The 25186-nt window shown below is 39.0% G+C and overlaps 1 protein-coding gene across 2 annotated transcripts in view; it reads right to left on the bottom strand.

The window, feature by feature from the left end:
- Nucleotides 1-25186, bottom strand: part of SOBP (sine oculis binding protein homolog) — a 137479-nt gene that overhangs the window by 51753 nt on the left and 60540 nt on the right. Inside the window, exon 5 of one of the 2 annotated variants that reach the window (XM_084622818.1) lies at nucleotides 13000-13095. The exons of the other annotated variant lie outside the window; for it this stretch is intronic. Within the exon in view, the coding sequence (XP_084478944.1) occupies nucleotides 13000-13095 (96 nt within the window). The remainder of the gene's footprint in view (nucleotides 1-12999; nucleotides 13096-25186) is intronic. 2 annotated transcript variants of the gene reach the window in all.

Here is a 25186-nt window from a genome sequence, read left to right as displayed (position 1 = left end):
TGGTCAGTTACTTTCCTGGCTGTCTACAAAAAGCATGTTTATTCCTCATAATAAAAAGTTATAGTACAATGAAGTGTTTATTGCTCAATTAGGAATCTGACATGCAAACGACTTATAACATCTTGCAGGGAGTACAGTTAGAAATGATTTTTTCCAGAAGCATCAAATGCCTCCCAGCCCCACTCCCCATCATATACTCAAAAACAATACAACTTAAAAACCCACTGACAGGTTGCTTAGGGCCCATATTTAACTTGTTGTATATTACAGTAGGGAATGCAACATTTTTTCCACTTTAATTGATCTGTCAGGCACAGATTTAAAAAAAACAAGCACAGAATTTAATTTAGGTCCTAAACATAAACAAAGCTGTGCATTGAGTAGGATTTCAGATTATAGGATGCATGCATAGCTTGGTCTATGTGTGGGATTTACATTAACTGCTTTGCTTGTTTTTGTTACTAGGCATTGCTTGGACAGTCACATTATTTTTAAATTCATGAACGTGGAACAAGGAATATGTTTTCTACTAAAATGCATCATAATAATTCATAATACATGCACCCCTCCCCAAACAGTTAAGATGCAATATAGCATCATAAAAACAATTTAGAATACAATAAAAATTAAATGAGTCATCCTTAATGTTTACTGTATATAGTATTTTTCTCCAAGGATCTCAAAGCACTTGACAAAAGTGATCAGATATCATCCCTATTTTAAAGACGGGGAAATTGAAGAACAAAGAGCTTTAAAACCCAAGTCAGCAGGGTACTTAAGCATATGCATAACTGTAAGCATGTGAAAAGTCCCATTGTCTTCAATGGGTTTACATGCATGGTTAAAGTTAGGAACATGCCGAAATATATTGCAGAATCAGGTCTTAAGTGACTTGCTTGAGGTTATACAGTGATTGAGTGGCAGAGCTGGGAATAAAACCACAAGTGAAATCTGACCCTATTGAAGTCAATGGCAAAACTCCCACTGACTTCAGTGGGGCCAGGATTTCATCCCAGGACTCGATTCCCAGTATCATTCTCTATCCAATGGACAACACTGCTCCCTTCTGTAAAGCTTTACCAAGTAAAACGTGTCAAAGGAGTTGCCAGTGAGGAACAAGTTAATTTTTGGAATAAAAAGGTTTCAAGTTGTTTTATAAATGGGAGGGAGGCAGGTACTAGGGATTGCTGGTATCTGTTTTATTCATTTGCTTATTTATATCTTATCATTAAACAACAAACTTTAAATGACTCAGAACCATCAAGGTGTATATGATGTAACCTCATGTTCCCATCATGATTACACCAGTATGAATGGAAAAATGTAAATATGGCCCATTCCCATTTTTAAACAACTTGAGCCAAATTCTGCTCTTGTTTACTCATGTGCATCCTTGCTGAAGTCCACTGGAATGGATCGTGTAACTGACGGCAGCATTTGACCCTTTGAGTTCCATAGGAATGTCACCATTACGGTACAGCTAACATAGTGACATTTATGTGGTCCAAAGGATCCAGAAAACTGTGGTAATGGCCAGTATTTTGAAGACTTCACTCAAGAGTGTGTGTGTGTGTGTGTGCGCGCGCACGCGTGCTAATTTGGCTCAAAGGGGTGTAGAGAATTCAGCATGGAAAGGACTCAGATTACTACTATAAATGAAAAAGACTCCATTTCCCAAGAAAGACTGCCTTGTTTATGCTGCATCATATATGCTGTTCCATGTTAATGTGCATGTACACCCATTTATGATCTATCTATACTATTTTTCAGGATAGTTGTAGAACTGATCATTTATATATGGGAAAAGAGGGATTATTTTTCCCTCAGAGAGATACACTGAGACATCAAAGTCAGACAGTGTAAGACAACATTTATAAAAATGTTGACAGATATCTTACTGTGTTTGACTCATGTAGCCATCAAAAGCTCACTTTCACAGAGCATTTTTGGACATCTTAGTTGGCTGAATCACCAATTTAGAATCTGTCAGACCTCATTATGTGGCTTAAGAGCCTCTTCTTGGTGCCATTTGTTATGCATTAATAAGAAAACATTAGTGAATGTGTCCTCTGGTACAACCAAAATCATTGTGCCATTACATAGTAAATTTTGTTCTTTCTAGCGTTTAAAAAAAACCTCACAACAGCAACACAGCTTAATTGCTATGCAAAGACTTAGAGCCACTGCATAAGCATCAGTTCCAGAGTTTGGTTTGATTTGAATCAAGCCAAGCAAATTATGCCTGGATGTGATTTGACAAGGTTTTCCTGCTTGCCTGTTTCTCTCATCTGAGAGAGAGAGAGAGAGAGAGAGAGAGGCAAAGCAGAGTGTGTGCTCAATTTAGACTGGCCTTATTCCCCCAGCATTTTGTGTGATTCAGATCTATATTTACTGCCTTTCAGTATCATAAATAGAGCAGTTTGAGACACAGTGCTGTTACAAGGCTCTGTACCAAAAGGCAGATTTATTATGAATGCTGGTAGGGACCTTTTTTTCTCTCATTGACTAGATGTGACTCAAAAAGTTAATGGTAATTGTTATCATCTTCATTTAGCAAAGCAAGAGAGAGAGGGGGGAGAGAAATGGGAGCAATTTGCAGAGCTGAGAACAGGTCATTACAGGTGTGTTATATTAGTATATTCATGAGCCCCCAGGGACAGGCATGCTGAGATATCCAATAACTTTCTTAATGTGTAATTACACATCATTGAGCTATAATTGATTAATTGAAAAGAGAATGTAGGCAGATGCTAGGCCAAGGCTTCTGCTGATCATTAAATGAATATGTCCTTGCTTCCTTTTAATAAGTAAAGTGAACTACTCAAAAGCAATTAAGTCAGAACTGAAATTCATTAAATTTTAAGTAATTATTGGTATTAACTTGTATAATAAAATAAAGGTCTTATGGAGTTTTTTTTCTTTCTAATGGAAATACAATAGTTCAGTCTATCACAATTTGAAAGAAAAAAGAAAGAAATGCCTGTACGGAAAGGGGTTAACAGTGAAATATACACTCCCTGCAGGTACTCTTTGGTACTCCTTAAAATATCTAGGTATTTATTAGCACAGCTGATGTACTAAACTGGGATCTCATTCCTGGAAATTCTGTCTACCATTGAGAGAGTACCACCAGTCCCTGGGGTTGCAGGTTAGCTTTTCTTCCTGTAGGCTTCCAAAGATCCCTCTTCCTAAGATTTAAAGATACCTATATTTTTCTCCTTTCTTTTAATTACTACCTAGTTCAACAACAAAACGTGTAAAAGTTCATGTTTGTTTCGTTCCTTTTCATGGCAGCAAAACCACATAATTTTAAACTGTTTTTTTTTTTTAAAGGTAAATTTTGGGTCAACCTCATAATCATTATGGGCCATATCCTAACTCCATTTTTACAAAAACGCACACTGGATTCAATTCTGTATACAGGGTGTTATCACAAATCTATCTTTACAGGGCTTTCTGACTGGTATATATCCTTTACATGAGAGATCCAGGGTAAAATTTTCAAAAGTGTCTAAGTGACTTAGGATCTTAATTCCTGTTTTTAGAAGGTCTTGGGTGCTTAGGAGTCTAAATCCAACTTACTTTCAATGCATTTAGATTCCTAAGGGCTTAAACTCCCAAGGGACTTAGGTACTTTGATACCTTTGAAGGCATGGGCCTTAAGTGCCTAGGTCTCTCTTGAAAATTGAATTAGGATAATAAATCATTTATGGCCTGATTCTGCAAGACCTTATATACCTGCTTAACTTAACTACTAAACTAAATATTATTTAAAATATTACCCACAATCTATTCATAATGGAAATGTTGATGGATATTATCTCACCATTTTATTTTACATACAGTAAAGCGTATAATCATTTTTAACATGTAGTAGTTCCCATTGAAAACAGGCTGAATTTCACTAACCTTGGTTATGACTAGGGCCAGCCTATTCTATTTTTATCAAAATATTATTGAAAAGGTGGTCAGAATTTTTGCTTACCAAGAAAAGGATTTTCAATAAACACAAGATTTTGATAACTACTTGACTAACTTTTCTGATAACTTTTCAACAAACTAATTTTAAAAAATAAAAAAGCCATCCTTTTGTTGAAATTTTACATTTTTTAAAAGCCATTTTTCAATTAAAATGCCTTTTTTTTATTTCAACTAACTTTAGTTATAACTCTAGTAAAAAGATCCAAAAGGTAAAGAGTGAAGATAGGACTAGACAGACACAATGAAGCATATGAGTGAGGACTTGATGTATGTATCTTGAAGTTAGTTGAGTATTTTAGAAGTTACTCAGAAACAGATGGTTGCTGCTCATTTATGAGAAGAATTTTTACTGCTTCTACTGGGGAGACAGGTGATAGAATCAGGGCTTGTAATAGATTTTGAATTTTTTCCGATTTTAAAATAAACTTTGCTCTTGATTTTAAAAAACTTAGTGATGATCAATGGGAAAAACTTGGTAATATTCCTTCTATCCACAAAACAGCTTATGCTCAGAAAGTATCATCTCCCAAACACAAGCAAGAGAGCATGCACCTCCTAAAATAGCATCCATGTCTATACAAAATGGTAATCTGGAAGAATTCTGGGATGATCTGGGAGCTATTTATAGTATTTACAGGGAAGGGTGGCGCAAAAGAGGGGAGGTGTATTGCCCAGAGCTGAATGGGTTTTATGTGTCCTAGCACCTACAATGGCAGCTGTCATCCTCTCAAGTTCACCACAGTCACCTCTTTCCATCTTATCATACTTCTAGTCAATCCTGTTCTCATTTTTTACAACCTTTCTCCTTTTTCCTTTCTCTGCTGACTTTGTTTTCCTTAACTTAGCTTACCGTTCATTGGACTAAATGTAAAAAGAAAAGGAGGACTTGTGGCACCTTAGAGACTAACAAATTTATTTAAGCATAAGCTTTCATGAGCTACAGCTCACTTCATCGGATGCATTCCGGACGAAATGTGTGGCTTATGTCAGACTACTAAGAGTACCAGTCTGCTTCTTGCTGGCATGTATATCGCTAACTGTGGCGTCTCTTTGTTTCTTACTTGTTTGGGTCTGTTTCATATTACATGTTACCGGAAACTCACAAAACAATATTGCCCCCCAAAAGAAAAGAGCTGGAAAAACCCTCCAACCCTATCCCCACTGATATTGTTGTTCACTGACAGATGGCCCAGTTTCTCAAAAAGCAAAAATGGGGCATGGGGAGAATACTCTTGTTCTGAAAAGCTCTACAGGGGCTGAAATCTCTTCTAAAGCAATGTCAAACTGCTAATCAGCAGCAGCCCTATCAACAGCTACAGGAAAAAGTTCTCAGCAAAGACACTTATCCTCATTATTGTTCTCACATAGATAAACACATTCTGAGCACTTACATCAGAATAGAGAGGGAAAATCTCTCACTCTTTTAATGCTGCAAATCAGAGCTACTCTCTAGCCCACAGCATAAAAAAACCATGGGCTTTTGGATCTCATTTCCACTAAAGTTACTATATTTGACTCTCTAAATAAATTTCTTATCCCTTCAGAATAGATTGTATTTTCTATAACTTTCTACAGCTGGTCTCTAAGGCGTATTACAGTGTCCTTCAAATTAAATAGTGTTCTAAAAACCTTGTTTGCTACAGTGTTTAAATTATTTGTAAGCTCACGTATAGCAGGTTTTGGTCAAAAAAGCAAAAGAAAAACTGTGTATATATATATCAGTCTTTTGCTACACTTTATGGTACAGTTCCTCTTCTCCTGTCATACCCCACAGCCCAGTCCAAAGCCCATTTAAAGTTAATGGAAAGACTCTCATTGATCTCATTGGGCTTAGAATCAGAAGCTTAAGAGTTCTAAACTTGGTGTGGATGAGGCAAAATACAAATTTTAATAGCTACCAGACATAAGCAGGGTAAATATTATTATTGCCATTTTACAGATTGGGAAACTGAGGCTTAGTGACTTGCTGAAAGTCACACTGAAAGTCTGTTGTAGACCCAGGAAGAGACTCCAAATCTCCCAAGTCCATACCAGTGCTACAACAAAAGGACCATTCTTCCACTTCACTATATAGTAGAAAATAATATAATAATAATTAATAAAGGCCAGTGACAGTGGACATTTTTGTTCTAAAATTATCGGCTGTTCTAGTTGAGAGAGGTCTGAAGACAAATATATAGTATATAAGTTCCTGGTGACAGCATATCTTATGGTGATTGGCAGGTTGGGGTTCTTGTTGTTGTTGTCCTTGTTCTTTATTTGGCCATATTATTTACATTGTTATCTTTCTGTTGTACTGTCCCTGCTGAGTTAATGATCATATTTTGTGTCTACCTGCATGTCTATCTAGGAAGTATACTGTTGGCCAGGGGGCCAGCAGATTGGCCACTCAGTGTTTCTACCTATACCCATTTAATAGGCTTATGGCTGTCAGCACTACAATTTCACTCTGTGTTGGAACTTTACCTAGAAGGAGTGTGGGGTCTCTTCTTCTAAATGTGTGCGCTTAACTCTGGTGGACTTGAGGGGTCATTAAGTGTGTGCAATGTGAACAGACTATATCCCACAAATTCAGCCTGGCAGCAATACTTTTTTAAAAAACATGATTTAAAATCATTTTGCCTATTTTTTCAGACTTAAAGAGAAACAGAATGCAAGTTTTTTGTGGGTTTTGCGGTGTTTTTTTAAAACATGCTCCCTGACTCAAGAACAATTTAGTGTTTGAAAATGAAATGTTGCAGGCTGTTAGTCTATAATATGACTTAAGCCCTTTTGTTCTTTTAATCACAAAAAGGGTTAAAATTCACCTGGCCAAGATTACTGAGGTTTTAAGAACAGCAACATCACATCTCTGTGGTAATTACTTTTCCCTGAGATTTTACAGGGCCATAACATGCAATGCCGACAGCTCTGCATAGCCTGATCCAAAGCCTACTACAGTCAATGGGACACACTTTCCATTGATTTCAGTGGGTTTAGGATTACGGTCTCTTTGCACTAGCTAATCACAGCATATACTAGGCTATTTTGCAGCTATTGAAATATATAAATTGAATCAGTAGTTCTCAGGAAAGGGGTGTTAACCCATTAGTGGACAGCAGGGGACTTGAAGAAATCTACTGATATCTGCGGAAAAACAGCTGGAAGTTGGAGAGTGACAAAAGCACTGCACTCTGGCAATTATAAAAGCTTTGGGCAAGATTGTGCCTGATCCCTGCATGGATGTACCCTCTCTCCTGCCCCCACCTGCGCACCTGAGAAGATGCCTGGAACAATAAGACTCTGTGAGCAAAGGGTCCTGCTGCTCTTGGCTAGGATAGTACTTCCCCCACGCCCCCAGGGACAGGAAGAGAGTGGGACTAGGGAACAGTGCAGAGAGGGAGGGGGAAGCTGTTGCAGTCTTTTCAAGGATGGTGCATCAACACAGCTTCTTCTCACTCCCAGGAGCTCTGAGAGGCATTGTGTCTGCCTGAGGCACAAGGACTCCTGTGGTTTCTGCTGGGGCAGTGGAAATCTGTGCAGACCGCAAGGTGAGGCTGTGCTTCAGTGTCACGACAGAACACCTCAACCACAAAAGCTGCTAGAAGTATAGTTAACTAAGATCACACAATCCTATTCAAGCTCCCTGGTAGCAGGCACTGTGTATAACTGTTCCTTTCTGGGCAGGAATTGGAAGCTACTCTACCTCTCCCTCTGCTGGCTTGAACGTAAAAGTGAGAAGGAAAACCAAAGTGTTGGAAAGAGAAGTGGGAAAAGAAGGAAAAAGAGAGCAAAAGAGATAAAGAAAGAAAAAGAGATGGGAACAAACAAAGAAAAGAAAGAGAAGCAGGAGACAGAAACTCAAAAAGGCAAAAGGAAGAAAGACAATAGTGGAGAATACAAAAATATCTCTTCCCCCAGCTAAATATCCCCCATAATTGTTGCACTGAATATAATGTAGGATACAAGATATATAAGTGCACTAACAAAATTTGCCTTTTGTTTATGCTGAAGTGACTTTTGGGGCAGGTTGGGTTTTTTTGGTTTTGGTTTTTTGGATTTGTTTGTGGGTGGGTTTTTGTTTTTGTTTTTTTTTTGGGGGGGGGAGTTTAGTAGCAGGGCATGGGAATTTGTTCTGATAAACTTAAAAAACAAAAAGCCATCAAGAACATCTCTTATAAGATAGACAATGAGTCAAATACCTGTAATTGTCAATCAGGTTAAATGTAAGCGTGAATGTCAATAATTTTTGTACTAACAAGGCCTCAAGAGCTTTTCAGAAAACATGTTGTTGTTTTTTGTTTGGGTCAAAAACTCTGATACATAAAAAATGTTTTAAGAGTACAATATTAAGGGTGTGATATAAACTAGCTATGGAAGGACATCCAAAGTTAAATCTGACTTCATCTTTAACTGCTGCTGCAATGTCTAGTTGTCACATGAATGCCACATTTTCTGATCTTCTATAAAATCAGTGCTGCAATATCAATGCACAATGGCACAAATTAAGGCAGAGCATCAGCCATAACTTTGGCTTTTGTTCATCTTTGTCATAACCCTAACTGTCTTTCCTTCTAGGGTGAAATTTTTCATGTCTCATATTTAAATCTATTTTTATGTGTGTGGGTTTTTTTTTATAGTTTCCCTTTCCACTTTTGCTAAAGATTAATGATATATGTGTGATCACTGATTTCCATGTGCAGAGTTTTGTGTAACAACTGATGGCAGGGTATGGTTTATTTTGTATTTAAATAAGGACTTTTGCCCAGCTAGCCTATCTTTTAACTAATTGTGTAGTAGAGTCATAATGCAGAATTTATCATACCACAGCAATATAGTGCTATTCCAGTTACAATCCTTAGTGGTGTATTTTATATATCATTCCATAGGTACACATGGTGCTTACTTTGTCTCCTTAAAAAGTGATCTGAGAAAGCAGCCCAGCAATTCATTTCCTTAGCCCACCAAAATTATCACTTGCTCAGAAAGCAACATACTAATCCTAAAACTGCACTGAATATTGTTAAATATTAATATAGCAAAGGAGAACAAGAACAAACTGTTGTTTTTTTATTTTCTATTTTTGTAGAGGGGCATCCCGGTATGGGCTCTCCCTGCTCTGACTAACCAGGGTATGAGCCTAGGAGGACTTGTACTTTCTCTAGGCAATGACTCAGGAATTTGGGCTGCTTAGAGGAGGAACTGTAGGCTTTTCACCAGTCCTTTCATTCTAGCACATCATTTTTCACTCTTTAATCCCATCTCTTTCCCAACATCCAGCACTAGCTGAATTGCATTGCTACTTGACAATCAGCTTCCAGGAGACTATACTCTGCCCTTTCCTCCTCGAAACAAAGAGATGTGCCTGTATAAAAGCTCCCAGCTGCTGAGAAATTTAAGTCCTGATGCAGGGAACCCTGGCAGTGGATTGCGCTGCCAGCCAAGCCACCATACTGGCCTTATTCTTTTAAAAAATATTTGCATTATGTAGTTCCCAAGATTTTATCATGTATTGCTCACCTTAGGAAAATTCTATATCCTCATTTTGTGTGTGTGTGTGTTCTGTATTAACTGTGATGGCACATAGCACATTTTGGATCTAAAGTGGGAAATCAATACCATAAAGTAATCCCATAACTGCACAACGGATTTTTATGCCAACCAAGTCTTTAATTGTCACGGCTTTCTTAATACACAGAGCTGCCATATGCACTCAGAGCTTTAATTTTTGTTAAATGATAACGTATTCTTCCTTCTACTTCTTATCTAGCTGTTTTGGATTTTTTTTTAAATAGCTGAGTTTTACCTAACTAGTCCAAATATTTCTCTTAAGCAATGAACAAATAAGCAAAGACGAAAGCATGCAATTTGCAATAGCATAACATAGGTTATTATGGTTATTATTATTATTATTTTATTAGACTTAAAAATCTATCCAAGTATTTAGGGGTTAAGTCTTTCAGTGAGCGTCTGTGACCCAGGATATTAACATTCTAACCATGTACTCTTGTTCTTGTGGGAGCACACTAGCATACAGAACCCATCAGTGCTTGATCCCCTAGATCCACCCTGGCAGCACCCTCGGAGCAGAAGCATTTCCAAACAGTAGGGACTGTATGTGCTGCAACAAACCATACTGGAAAATGGCAGATGAACCCTAAAGCTAAGAAAGCACTTTGAGCCTGAGCTTCCAATTTCATCTGACAGGCTATTATAAAATTTTCTCTAAACTGCAAAAAGAAAACTCCAAGGATTTCTGGATTCTCAAAAGAATAAACAAGTTTCAATTTCTCTTTCATTTAAAGTCTTAACTCTTCACTGCTTTACAGAAAGCAAGAAACCAACATCTGCCTCTCACTGTTAATGACTGGTTAAGCTTTCTCCATTGGGAAACAATCTTCCTGTAATTTTTTTTCCCCTTCTACTTTCTTTCTATTTTTTCCTCTTGTCCAGCAGAAAATTGCCCACAATAATATAGAAATATTGACTAGCACTTCAGACAGAGACACTACCCTCCCTTAACTTTGAATAAATTTGTTTTCAACTGCATTTTAACACAACATAGAATCAATGGAAATATATAAATAAAATGACTACCTGACTATAAAACATTTAGCATCCTATCCAAGTCATAGTATCCACCATCTCCAAAGGCTAGTACCTACATATTTTGAAAGAGAGGTATTCTCTAAGTATATCTTTAATGATAGCAGAAGTGCATATTCATAATTTTTGTCCTCTTTCTTTCAATGCAGATTGACTCCAGGCAGAATCCCTGCCAATTTTTTTTTTCCAATACCATCGGAAAAATAAAACTATGACAAATTACTTTTATTACTTCCTTAAAAAAGAACTGAAACCTGTCCAAAAAACACACAGAGGACAAAATACTAAGTTGGATGACTCAGAGCTTTTGCTGAGTACAACAAGAGTTACGCAATAGTACAATATTTTAAACATAGATTGATGGGGGAAATGTAACTGTACATTAAAACGATGCTTGGAGTAGGCATTAGTTGCTCCATTCATCTATTTTAAAAGAAAACAAAAAGTTACATTTGGATTAATAACTGAATTATTTCATGGATCAGCCAATGTTAGTGTACTGTGTCAGACTCTATCCTGCATTCCTGGTACACTCAGAACTCCTGATGACTTCAGCAGGAGTCTTGCACGTGCTGGGAATGCCCAGTATCAGGCCTGAAGAGACTAGTGCTCTTGTATTGGTTGTGGTCATTGAGGAATGAAACTTTTTATTTAGTAACTATATAATATTAGGGGAATAATTATAAATTTGGCTCAGTTTTCCTACTCTTTGGCCACTTAGGTCTTAACCTTGCTCCAATCGATCAATAGGAACTTTGCAATTGATTTCAGTGGGAGCAAGATCAGTTCTTGAGGCCCAGATTCATGCCTGGTGTAACACCTTTTAGTTCAAGTGGCATTCCATTATGGATGATTCTTGCCCTTTTGGGTAACACAAGTGGCACAAAGCAGCTGGAAAACATCTTAACCACCTAGTGGAGATTTCCTTAGTGAAGGGTATCCTTGGGTGACACATTGCTACCACTGTGGCTCTAAGCCAGTCCCTGTCCTGGCCTTGTTGTAGGGGGCATTCCCAGGGAATAGGGGCATGGTCAGTGTGTCTCTGGGTTTTGGCTATTCCAGGTTCTTGGAATGACCCCTTGGTGGGGCTTTCACTGCTTTAGCTTATGCTGGATACTTGACGGATCCCAGGCTGATCCTAAGATTGGGGAGAAAACAAAGGTGATAGAAAGCCACCTATGTTCCCCATTTCCCCTGTCCTGTGCCAAGCACAGCTCAGCTGGACTGCAGAACCCAGCCCTTTGTTTTTAAACCACTGATGTGAGAGTGAAATCCCAGGGATCAATTTCTGCACTTAGTTACATGAGCGTAACTGACTAACTTAATTGGGGGTTTGCATTCTAGAACTGAGAGCATACTCTGGCCTACATCTTCTGTAGAGGGGATTTGCTGAGGCAGAGGAGTTGCAGCCAGTGTCTCCCCCACTCCGTTTTATATACTTATAATTAGAAAAAAATTTGTAAGTTGCTTCAAAATAAAACTGAGTGTTCTCATTTTTCCCAAATATTTCCACTTAGCCAGATGAGGTATTTACTTAATGGTGCTGGGAAGAAAAGGAAATGTAGGGAAAAGTTCTATAAACTCATCAAAAGCTCAATTTTCAAAGGCAATGTGTGAATCTCTTTTTAAATAAATGACAATTCATTATCTGTTTACTTTAGGTAAAGAGAAAAAATCATTGTGGAGCACTCATTTTTGCAAGCTAATCAAGAATATTAGGTCCCAACAGATTCATTTAATAGAAATATAATAGGTATTCCTGCTTGTTTTTAACCTTGCCTAGTTGCAAATGCTAAAATGAACAGCAAATTAACCCTGCCTTGGAACAGAGATCCTTTCACAGCTGATATCATCTCTCTTACGGCTTATAAACATTCCAGGCTCCTTGTCAGTACTTCGCTGGCTTTCACTCCTTCCACAAAAGAGAAGAGGGGGAAAGCGCCTGACTACATTTCACTAAAAAATAGAGGAATAGTTGAATTCTAAAGGGAGTACTGCGTGTCAGCTCTGCTGTGTTTCCTAGCAGAACAAAATATTACAATAGTGTCTGAGAACAATGTAGAGCTAAGATTGGGGTGGGAGGAGGGGGGCCTTTTGCAGCTCTGGAGGCCGGTGGGTTTTTTTTTGTTTTGTTTTGTTTTTTTCCTTGTGTTTTACTAGCCATTTCCTTCATGGCTCCTTATGAACTACTGTACAAGACAAGACAGTAAGACAAGGCCATTCAAGTTCCATAATCAGATATAAAAGATTTGCAAACAATTTGAGATGTTAAAATTGTTCAATGACATCAGCACTAGCATTAGAACTCTAAACAGGAAAAAAAAAGATGTAATATTTCATAACGTATGTAATCATGAACAAAAGCCTTTCAAAAAACTATTTTCACTGTGCTAAAGTAACAATCTAGACTTGTTGTAAGTATGTTATTCTTACAAGTAGTTCGCAGTTATTCTTGAAGGCAAGCCTTGGAGTTTCCTTAGCATAGTGCTGCTGGGGAAAATTTTCAGCATGTCCATCTTCATCTCTAGCCTGAAGGGAAATATAATGGCCTATTTAGGGACTTACAAATAATGGAAGAAAAAAATAGCTAAAAGCATAACAGCTCAGATCATTAAAACAACATTATTAAGAAATTTGTTTAAATACGCAGTACACCTTTTAGATATGAGAACTTGGGATGCTGATCGTTACATAGTTTAGGCTGAACATGCAAATTCACTGTGGTGTAATAATTAAAACAACAAGAGACAAACCCAAAATGAAATATTTGAGCTAAAAATTGTGAGCACTTAAGGGTTTCAATTTACTTCATTGCATTTTTTCAGGATTACATTACATACGTACTTGTTTAAACTTTTTTTTTACATGCTTAAGCAATTCCTAGATAACGTACCTCTATTTTCATTTTAACAGCAAGGCCATTACAAATAGCTTTTCATACTCATAATTTACATGTAATGCTATTAAAGATAAGTGGATTCTCCTTCCATTTTTAAGTAAAGCTCTGAAAAGAGCAATCATCTAACAAGAACAGTGATTCTTCAATCAAATGTGGTAAAATATTTAATTAAGAAGATGCATTAAAAGTTACTGGTTATTTTGATCTACACTGTCAATTAAGAAAGCTGAAGTTTAAATGGAGACATTAACAGAGCCCATTAGCAATATTGCTTGCATATAGTATTTTCCTTCTAATCTACAACATTTTCTGGTTTAGAGTTAAAGCAAAAGGGAGTAGTAGGTGAAAGAGGAGTGTCAGCAACACACTCATTACACTGTTCATTTGGGTGACACTTGCACTCTGTTCCGCTTTCATCTCATCTAATCCCTGACTGTTCACTCTTTCTCAGCCTCCTAAAATTCACAGCTGAGCTGTCTCTTTCACATATGGCTTGCATATAATTATGCATATTCCATTTTACACTGCATTAAAATGATGAGCTTCTGGCTCCATGCCAGCTTATTTAAATAGGCCCCCAGTGAACTAGGAAAAAAAAAAGAGGAACACAAAAAAGCCATACAATAAGCAGCAGGTAGCTCGGTTTTCTGTCTCTTTAGATAAAACGTATGTCTGCTGCAAAAGGAACAGCTGAGAATTACCTGTTGTGATGTATGGACTGTGGGAAGGAGGGGAGGAGAGAAAAAACAATGAACACACATCTATGAAGTTATGACAGCACTAACATATTGTTCTTCCTTAATGTAGTGTGAACTGTCTATTTTCATGTGTCATATTCAGAGCTCTGAGAAATTTTTCTTTTTAGTGTTGGCATTTATGAAAGATATTTGCGCCTTGTAAATTCTATAACTTGTTGCTTGTCTTCAGATAAGCTTCTGTCCCTCTTTGTGGAGGTGGAAGATGTTTGGGGCATGAAAGGGGAATGATAGGGTTAACAATATTGAAGTTTTTAAAAAGCATCTATACCTGGTCCAAAGCCACTTGACTCCAATGGTTTCTGAATCAGGCCCCTAACTGTAACTGTGGTGTGGACACTAGCAGACTTCACTTCCCAGGGATGTTATCAATTTAAAATTCACTCATCTGTCTGAAAATGTTTTACAAATAATATCTAAGATAACTATGGCATAACTGTCAACAAGATGAAGGGGAAAATAACTAGGTTTATTTACTTTATATATTTCACAGCACTTTTGTCTCATCTATTGATCGGTTTCCCCTTTTGTCTGTGAAGATCTCTCACACACCAGCTAAGGAGAAAGATTTTTTTTTAAAAGAGGAAAATGTGATTGTAAAAGCACAAAAAACTGACAAGGGACTCAAGCAGGTGAAGTACCTGAAGTTACTTTTAACTCATTTTTTAACTGATGAGATTTCAGTTCACTATGTCTCTTTTATCTCTTCACTTTAAGAATGAACTCTCCCACACACCCCATAAATTTACCCATCCTGCCTTGTGGAACTAAGCATATCCAGGTTAGACTGTGTTGTCTACCCTGCCTTTTCCCTTTTTGAACGCATGCATTGTCCTTCCCTCTCCTTCTCCCTCCCTAGAGGAAGTAGGATTTAATTAAGGGTCTCTAGCAGGCCTTATGCCCATACCACTCTTCCATACCACTCAAGTGCAGCTGGGAGACAAGTATCTATAAAAATGCCCCTCTCAGAGTGGAATTTGAGCTTGTCAGCTTTGTGTCCCAAAGCAGCAGTATAGGGCTACTGACTAAGTCACTAGCTTTTCACCCACTCTGTCAAAAAAGAAAACTTATGATACCCAAATGAGAGAGAGAGAGAGAGAGAGAGAGATCTGTAGGTCCAAGGTAAGTATCATGTAAGGCTCTGAAGTGCTTCCTGGCTTCCACTGAATACAAGTTACAAAGTAATATCTTTAGATACAGTGTAACAGCCTGTACATGACAGTGTACACATTCTAGCTTGTCAGTGACCTTCTGTAGACATGTACTGCTGCGATCTGTAAGTACAAACACACACCTTATAAAACTAAATAGAAATTTGTGTTTATAGTGTGTGTGCATGTCAAAATATACCGTCAAACCCTATTTCGCCCTGCCCACCTAACCAAAATTGCCACACAAGCTGATGGCAATGCATTGCCTCCCCTACTTATCCAAACTTTGTTTTATCCAATTTCGAATGTCTCTGACAACTTGTTGGGCAAAATCTACATGTACCTATACTCACAACAATTTAGCTACATGATGCTATCATTTATGATTGTGGTAAAAGTAAATACAATTCAACTGTCTACATCCATAGTTAAAAATTCTTATTCATAGTGGTCAGAGCTATTTCTCCATACCCAACTACTGTGCATAAATCCTCCTCTAGGTTCTATCAGTTGCAAATTACTTTTGAAAGGCTATACTAATGTTCAATGTTGTGGGTTTTTTAATAAAAAAAAGGTTGCACTGAGCTTTTCTTTTGGGGGGAGGGTGCCTCTCACTCACTCACAGTTGGAACCATTTGACAACCACCTGTGACAGCCATGCTGACAAAACAGTGAAAGGAAGGCAATCTTTCTCAGTCACCTTTCACAAACATATGCCTGTGAGTTAAGAATGGATAGCACGGTGTGTGCAGGCAAATACAGAACATCAAAAACTGTTGTATTTTCCGTTGAGATCCCTGATCCCTATCTTTTCTTCTCTTTTACTCCCCTACCATCATCCTCAAAGGCCAAACTTCATGCTGACCTTATAGTGAAGCCAGCTCCATTGAGCTGACCATACATTCCTCAAGAGACCGACCATTAGTGCCATTCCATGCTTCGTGGGGGAGGAGTTCTCCCACAGTGACTAAGCAAATTACCTTTGCAGCCCTCCTCGTCTTTGTTTGTCTAGGCCAGGCAGGGACATAGCGAGAGTAGCCTATCAGAATCCACATCACTAACAAAAGGAAGACCTTCAGCTTCCAGAGAGCCCTGGAATCTTTAACTTCCACTTGAGTAAGTCTCAGAGGATGCATACACATAGTAACACTGGTCACTGCAGTATCCCTTTGCTGCCCTGATAGCACGGTGTATGATCTCACATCCTGGAACAGGTCTTAAGAATACTGATCCCAAACCAAAAGTGCAATAAGAGAAGTCACATTGCTATATGTAGTACCCCACAGCCATGCACTGTGCATAATGCCGTTGACTCGCATTGTCTGAAATGGGTTTCTCTGTAAAGTTTTTAACAGCTTGTAAGTATTTTTAAAATTCAGGATACAACTTTTGAAAAAAAAAAAAAACAGTGGGTGTGGAGTGATTTTCTTAGTTCTATGTTGTGTCCACTCAAGTACTGTGCAAGTTACCTAGGAAAAGAAGTAGCAGTAAGCCATATTCTTTCAGTCCCATGGAAAGAAACTATATAACTCACTCAAGGCTGTCACCCTTAACAAACAGGAACAACAGCAACCTGCAGAGAAATTTTCTCCTCCCATGTCACTGGAATTTCTGCATGGATATTTGTTTCTCCTTGACCTTATTCTTAGTGCAAAATTCTCTCCTTGATCTACAGAGCAGAGCTCTTATCCATAGTGCAGGGTTTTTGGTTTTGGTTTTTGCATACTCCCTTAGTCTTCAGAGAGGAAATTTGTCCTTACCCAAATTATTTAGTATTTAAGTGTAAGATTTTCAAAAATGCCTAATCACTAAATGCTCTCAAGTGTCTTAGGTGCTTTTTTGCAAATTTTATCCATAAATATTATAGGGAACAAGGCAGGTCATGCTGAATTATTTATTAAACTGGGTTTATTAAAGTTAACGGCCTTCTCTAAAGTAGGACAAAGCTTATAAGAAAAATGCACAAAAATCGCACAAGCTAGCCCATGAAAGTACAGTGCTATTTAGCTAAATATGCTTCAAACACCTGGTTGTTAAGGAGAATAATAGCAAATATCTCAGTAACACAAACTCATAGAATATTTGACTACTTGCATAACAAAACTTGCAGTCCAGTTCCTGTGAAATGCCCTTTCAAACAGATGAGCCATCCCAATGTGATAGTTACATCCAGACACATGATAGATGTGCATGATTGGATGTTTCTGGTACGACAATCAGCTGGAAAAGTTTAACAATGCTGCTGTTTAAGTTGCTATAATTAGGTTTCAAAATTAACATCCCGTTAAAATGAATTTCCCCTGTTCATCTCAGTCCTGGTACTGTTGTTTCAGTCAATGTGACTACAGATGCAAAAGACAACAGGGCTGCCATTTTCATTGTGAAGGTTATCGTTTCTACCAGAAGGACATGGAGCTCCCTCTTGTCCCCCAGCAAAGTGTATCTTATGAAGAATACAGCAAAACTTGCAGGAAATCCACAGTTAGATGCTAATCCTTGAAATGCATGGTCCTCTGGATTTCTACTGTCCCAGCTAATCAGTTATTATTATGGTTCCTCTACTCACTTCAACCGGTAATGGTAAAAATAGTTCTCCACTTCCATTTCTGGATATTCACTCCATAAATATATTAGGACACTAACTAGCTAAATTGGGGCGTCACCACAAGCCCTGAACAAGGCACAGCCCCAGAAGCAGACTGTGGACCACAGTGGGGGCTACAATCCATAGAACATATTCCATTATTTCTGCAATCATGGAATAAACGGACAAATACGGCAATCCCTATTTAGGGGAAAGTCCCACCAGTGCTTAAGGGAATTTTGCCTCAGTAAGGCTCCTGGATTTTGCCCAAACCACAGAATGAGGCAATAAACCACGTTCATTTTTTTTAACCTTTTGGCCTTCTCACCTGCACTCTGCCCATAAATCCATCTCTGCTGGTACTATTCCTAGTATTCCAAACCTCTCAGTACCTTTCAGACAGCCACTGTGAATTTTTAAATAGGCCACAAAATTGTTTAATAAATTCCCCTAAAAGTCAGATTAGTGAAAAGCAAGGGTTGCAAATCACACTTTTAATAGTCAGTCCTGGACTATTTCTCAGGTCAGTTTGTTTATGGCCACCCCAGGCTAGAAATAAAGGCCCTATTAAATAGTTCCCAAACTGCGGTCTGCGTGCCACCAGTGGTCCTCTTAGCAATTGCTGGTGGGCTGTGGAGAGCTGACTGGTCACATGATGCTAACTCCCCTTTTTTTCCAGCTGCTGAAATGCATTAAAAGGCAGCTAAAAATACATTACTTTCCTAATGTTATTTTTCCATGTAAGCAACTGCTGCAGTCGCCACAGGAATGTTATTTGGTCGCCAAGGGGAGGAGAAGTAGTCCAGGAGACAATCCTTCTACTAGAGGTGCCTGGCAAAGGAAAATAGTATTTAAGTCTGTGCCCTTTTTTTACTTCTTTATGATGCATTAAGAGGGGGGTGGCCAGAAAGGGTTCTTCTGATTTTCCACACACACCCTCTTTCTGCTTATTTTTTATAGTAGAAACTAAGATGATGACATCAAGGGAATAGTAAACTGTTGGGGGACATGTCCGCACCCGCCCCCCTCCCGTGATTGGGCCTGTGCAGCTGGAGAGAACCTACACACAATAGTTTGCTGTCCAGTAGGCACAGCGTACTTTGATTTCACTGGCATGCATGACAGCCACGGGCAACGCCATGGGCTCCACAGCTGGGGAGGGCTTTCTTTTCATGTATGAGCTATGTGATCACCAAGGTGGCATAGAGGTGCCTTCAAGATTCAGTTCAGCTTTGCAGCTGCAGAGTCTAAGCAGATGGCACAGTTCAACACCTTGAAGGTACCTATGGCAAAACTTCAGTCTATCTCTTGGTAAAATTTGTTTAGTGTTTTGGGATCATTTGACAAATAGTGGTTTATAAACATCACTTCTTAGCAGGGATGGATCCAAATCAAAACCATGGGTGTAGTTTTTTGGGGGGAGGGCACTGCTTCCCCAAACTGCAAGTTTTGGGCAGATGCAGAATTCCCCCTCCCCCCCATGTGCAGCCCCATTGGCCTGACTGGAGCTGCCCCGCAAATACAGAACTCAAATGATGCTATCCTGTTTCTATAATAGCCAAAAGCAAATACCAAATCTGACCACCCCAACACTTAGGAGAATCTGGGTTCAGAAATGGATTTAAACCCCCTAAGTTGGGGAGTTCTGGAGCACAATAGTTTTGGTGAGGATACAGGTTAAGAAGCCAGAGGCCTGGCCTGAGGTTATTATTAGTAAGAAACTGGAGAAGCACATCATTAAGAACTTTCCTTTCCATTATGTCAACATACGAAATACTGTCTGATTTTGAAAAATAAATAAAGGCTCTGTGTGTTAAACAGGCAGTTCCTCTGAGAAAAAAATGCCCCAGGAAAATATAATATTGTGTGACAAAGGAGACAGGGCCGTCCTGTGAAATAACAGGATAATAACTGTTTCTGAAGTAATCCCCATCAAAGTGATCTCAGATAGTAAGGAGCATAATGTTCACTTTCTGACACAGCTTGAGCACATTTGTTTTCTCTGTGCTTGAAAATCTAATAAACAGTTAATTTGTTTTGTATGATCAATAAATACAAATGCCCCTGCAAGGGTTGTGGCTCATAATGGTATCATATTGTGCACTGGATTTTTTTCAGTCACATTTTTCTGGTTTGACAATACCATCAGCCTATATTTAAAATCAAGCTCCAAGCCCCATTGTAATGCAAGCAACATTATAACTGAATCAGGTAAGAAGAGGTAATAACAAATCACTCTAGTGTGCAGTGAATTCATACCTTTCATCCCACTACACTTTAAAGAGCCAGTCAAGACCTTGACAATGAATGAAGGACTCAACCCTCTGGATTCATTACCTTTTTTTTTTAATGTCTGTTTCATATATGGCGTACATAAGCAATTACACTCCACAGGTTTTTGACTCAGGCTTTTCTTGTATAATTATTTATAATACTGTACTCTAACAGAACCTTCCATCTGATGGTCTAGAAGCACTTCATGAACATTAATGAACATCTTTAGTCTCACAACATGTCTGTAAAGTATGAAGTATTATTCACCCAAGTCCTGAAAGGCATTGAGAACCTACTGCTCTGATGCCTAACCTGTCTTGAGTTTTGTCCCCTTACATAACTTGTGTTTACAAGCAAATCAAGGCAGTGCCAGGACTAGAGCCCATACCTCTGTACTACCAGTCCTCTGCTTAATCATGAAACTCCCTTTACGTTTTCAAACAAAAATCCTCTGTTAACAAAGTAAACCTAGAGAAACTCATTTTCCCTTTAAAACCCAGGCACATCCCATCTTCTTCGTTTTTCTACTGGACACTAAATAGACAGTTTTTGTTATTACTGACTTCTCTAGGGCTGTGTTAACCCTGTCCTGACAGTTCACAGCATAGTGATATATGAGAAGTGTTCAGGTGGCTGACAGAAAAGCTAATTTTTTTCAAACCACACAAATCTTGACACTTATTATACATTTTTTATATCCAATGCAGAATCTTCAAAGAATAAATATTATAACAAATACATAACATCAGGATAATTTGAAATAAACTTTGCTTATTGCCCCGTGAACATTTCTTGTCAAGTCACAGCTACATGGGACTTTAATAAACGAGAGGTTATTCTGCTGATCTGATCTCTGATTAACAATAGGCCCCATTGAGAGACAGTAATGGACTGTGCCTGACAGTTATTGCAGCATATTCACTGGCAGCCTAAAATACAGCTCGAACACAAATGAAAATATACTACATACTTCCTAGCAGATTCCATCCTTGTAATGACTAGCTAACTCCAATGTAGACAAATGTTCCTAACAATCTCTCTCTCTCTTTGTGTTTTTTATTTATTTTAATTTATGAGATAAAAGCTTTCTTGAATTTATTTTGTGTGGTTCATTGTCAGGGAACTTGCGTATTCCTTTCAATTGATCCCATTAGTACAAGGATTCCAGAATACAGATAAGATGTTCATGTACAGAGAAAGCAAACACTTCCAATTAGCCTCCCAGAGAAAAGAGGAGGCGGGGACATAAAAACAACAATAAGGAAAAAAAATCCCTGAGATGTTGGTTATGGTTAGCTGAGGCCCATGAACCAAACAAATCACTGTCTCTAATGCATTTGTTTCAATATAACAGCTTCTCACAGGACTGTAAATATTGAACTAGCAACAGACAGTTTCTCTGATCGTGATGTCACATACAAGATTAATCAACTTGACTTGGAGCATTTTTTTTTTAAAGCAATCCCTAACTGGTTTAATGAACTCTTCTCCCCACTGGCTTTTATAGACTAGCTGTGATCAAGGTACCATTACTATAAACCTTCACCTCCTCCCTCACTGACAGTTCATCTTATTAGCCACACAACAGTCAATATCCAATTAAGGGGTACCAAATTTGATCAATGGAGAAGATAACAATGAGCCTTAAAGACTCAGTGGCCTTTTTAAATTCCTGTCTTTTGTATTATACAAACATTTCCATGCTCTAAATAGGCCTGGAGAGGGAAAGAAAAGGCCAAATCTGGGTGATAAAGCCCTTCCCTAAATCTGTTGTTCCTGCAGGCTACTACTTAATAAATGTTAAGCTGTGATTAATGCTTTGTGTATGTGCATGAGGGAGATAGACAGGGAGAAGCATTTATTCTCTGCCATATCTCCCATTGTCTTTCTTTCAAAGTGTAACAATGTGAAGCTGTGTTTAAATAAGAAATAAACTTGTGACACAACTTATGGGTGACATGCTACTTGGTCCATCAATACATTCAAATCTAGGGGCTATAACATTTAATAATAATTATAATGTTAAGATCCCCATGAAGGGATGAACAATTTGGGAGGGAGAGGAACCTAACAGGCAGGGAGCTTAGTTGGAGGGATAGAGGGAGAAAGCTTCAGGACAACCTAAATTTCATCTCCCAGTCTTTCTGAAGATGATGAATGGCTGTAATAAAAGTTGGGACAGTGGCAGTTATAAACTGCAGAAAAGTAAAATCTGATTGGAGGTGGGGGACATTAATTACAATGCCAGACAGCTGAACTGGAGGTGAAGGACACAGGTCATCATTATCAACACTTGCTTTGATGATGTACCTTTAAATTACAATTCGTTTTTGATCCCTTCACTCTGAGTTATACCTTTAAAGGCAATGAAGGTTGGTACAGCAGATATAAGGCAGCCTGTCTTTCCAACTTTCCCTGTCTTCCTTAAAGTATTAGTTATTACCATGTGCTGCGTTCATGCTGACATATAGGACGTAACTTAACATGTCCAGTGTCTTCCTAGAACTATGCAGAAATTCAGTTCTGAATCAATAGTAGTGCACCTGTGCTTTCTACTGTCCTCTGCCACCATGTGCAATACTGCAGCACAATATTACCTGGCAGGGTACCAGCAACATATACAAGGAGAATGGCCGTCCAGACTCATGAGAACGTGGATAGCAATCTTCTTAGACAGTGAGAGGTGACTGTGAACTTTATCCTCCATGTCATGATTTTCTTTTTGTTGCACGCGAATTAACTTTGCCTGCCTGCCTGAGTACTGAAATCTATTGGGCAAGGGCTAGTGTTTTCAGTGCTGTGCACTGGTAACACAGCAAAAAAAAAACAAAAAAAAAAACCCTCTACCATTCTCAAAGATGTGCTTACAGATGGAAATGCTTTTACTGGACCAAAGGCACAACCTCAAACACATCTACCATCTCCTCTGTCTCCCTCCTCGATCCTACACTTTTACTTGCCTCCACTGTCTGTTCCCTGAACTTTCCTCCTCCTACATGTCCCCTACCTGCCTGACTAATGCACATGCCTTATCCACACCAGACTCTAACATGTTCACAACTCTGATGCCTGTCTCCACCTGTGTACAAATAAATGTGTCCATATCACCCCTGTGTCAGCCAACACCTCAGGTTCCTCATCCATCTCAACGTCCTTTTTGAAATGGTACTCTGTTTTTAAAGGCCTCCAGGGGTTTGTTCCAACCTATCACTCATCTGTATTTAGTGCCCGCCCAGCCCCCTCTAGTTGTCTAAAATCAGTGACCTTTTGGTCCTTTCCTAAGCACTATTACCAGTGATGTAATAGCCTTGTCCTCTGCTGCTCCTGCTCCCCCCTCTTCAAATTTAATCTTACAACATACTTTCTTTCTCCCTAGCCTACACTTGTCATTGCCCCCCTCTCCTCCTGTTCTAATGCTTTAATTTATTCATTGGGTGGGGCAGGTCAGGTCTGGGATATCTGGAGCAATGGCAGATAGTTTTATGGTGCAAGGGTCTCTATAGGCCCAAGGAAAGGAATCAGCCCTGTCTTCTTTACCACAGGCCACGCAGCAGCAGAGAGCTGTTTGGTGGCCACTAGTGAAGCCCTCACACTCCTCCAACTCCTGCTGTGCAGGGGATAATGGCTGCAGGATCCACATAGCAGCTGGTCCACTGACCTCAATCCTATTCCCCAACTGACCCCTGCCTCACCCTCTAAAAACTTGTTATGTAGGATTTTAGGCTTCCCAATGTGCAGGAGTGCAAAATCCTTTCATGGGTTCCTGAATCCTAATCCTGTCGTATTGTGCAATAGCTTCAAAGCCTGTGGTTCCTGTAGTTAGTGCAGAAAAATACACGAACTTTGTGTCTTACTTTAGGGTAGATGTGAAATGGCATCTCTCTCTAAGAAGACTCCGTAGAGACCTGTACAGAAATGTAACCTTTCATCCTCTGTGCTCAATACAACCTGTTTCCCATTATTTAGCTGACCATTGTCTTTGCTTATGTTATGTATGAAAGTAGCAGGTTGCAAGGCTAATGGGAATTGAGTTCCTGTTGCTGTCATTGTACAAAAACAGAGCAGCATCAAGCAAAGAATCAATTCTAAGTAAATCCTTTAAGCAAAATGCTACTCTTGAATGCTGTCTCTAGCTGATGTACCCCCAGTATTTTCTATTCCACAGCTGACTCCACCAAAAGCTAGAGGGCTGTTCTCATTACTGGCTCCCATCCTGCATACCAGAGATATAGAACTGGAATGGGCCTCCTGGGTCACGGAGCCCCAGTCCCTTATCATATAACTTGGTCCATAGACGTATAAACTTCCATCTTATAGCTGGTGACATTGTTTGCCCCCACAACTCCTACTGGAAGGCTTCTCTGATAGTTAGAAATCTTCTTCTAATACTGTGAGTACTGGCTTTTTCAGAGAGGGGAATGGGTGTTGCTTCTTGTTGCTTTGGAGCACTTCTTAAAAACTGTGGCTAAAACTGCTATAAAGTGAATAAAGCCTCTCTTTTCCCTCAGGGTAGCCATCAGTAATTCTATGGTTAGACAAAGATTGATCCAGCAAGATAATCACTGGGCTAGAGAGAGATCACAGAATCATAGAATATCAGGGTTGGAAGGGACCTCAGGAGGTCATCTAGTCCAACCCCCTGCTCAAAGCAGGACCAATCCCCAACTAAATCATCCCAGCTAGGGCTTTGTCAAGCCTGATCTTAAAAACCTCTGGGGAAGGAGATTCCACCACCTCCCTAGGTAACGCATTCCAGTGCTTCACCACCCTCCTAGTGAAATAGTGTTTCCTAATATCCAGCCTAAACCTCCCCCACTGCAACTTGAGACCATTACTCCTTGTTCTGTCATCTGCTACCACTGAGAACAGTCTAGATCCATCCTCTTTGGAACCCCCTTTCAGGTAGTTGAAAGCAACTATCAAATCCCCCCTCATTCTTCTCTTCCGCAGACTAAAC

The sequence above is a fragment of the Lepidochelys olivacea genome (assembly GCF_965140295.1).
Source record: "Lepidochelys olivacea isolate rLepOli2 genome assembly, chromosome: 3".
Lineage (NCBI taxonomy): Eukaryota > Metazoa > Chordata > Testudines > Cheloniidae > Lepidochelys > Lepidochelys olivacea.
Note: the sequence above shows the minus strand (reverse complement) of the source record. Positions and strands in the feature narration are given on the sequence as shown.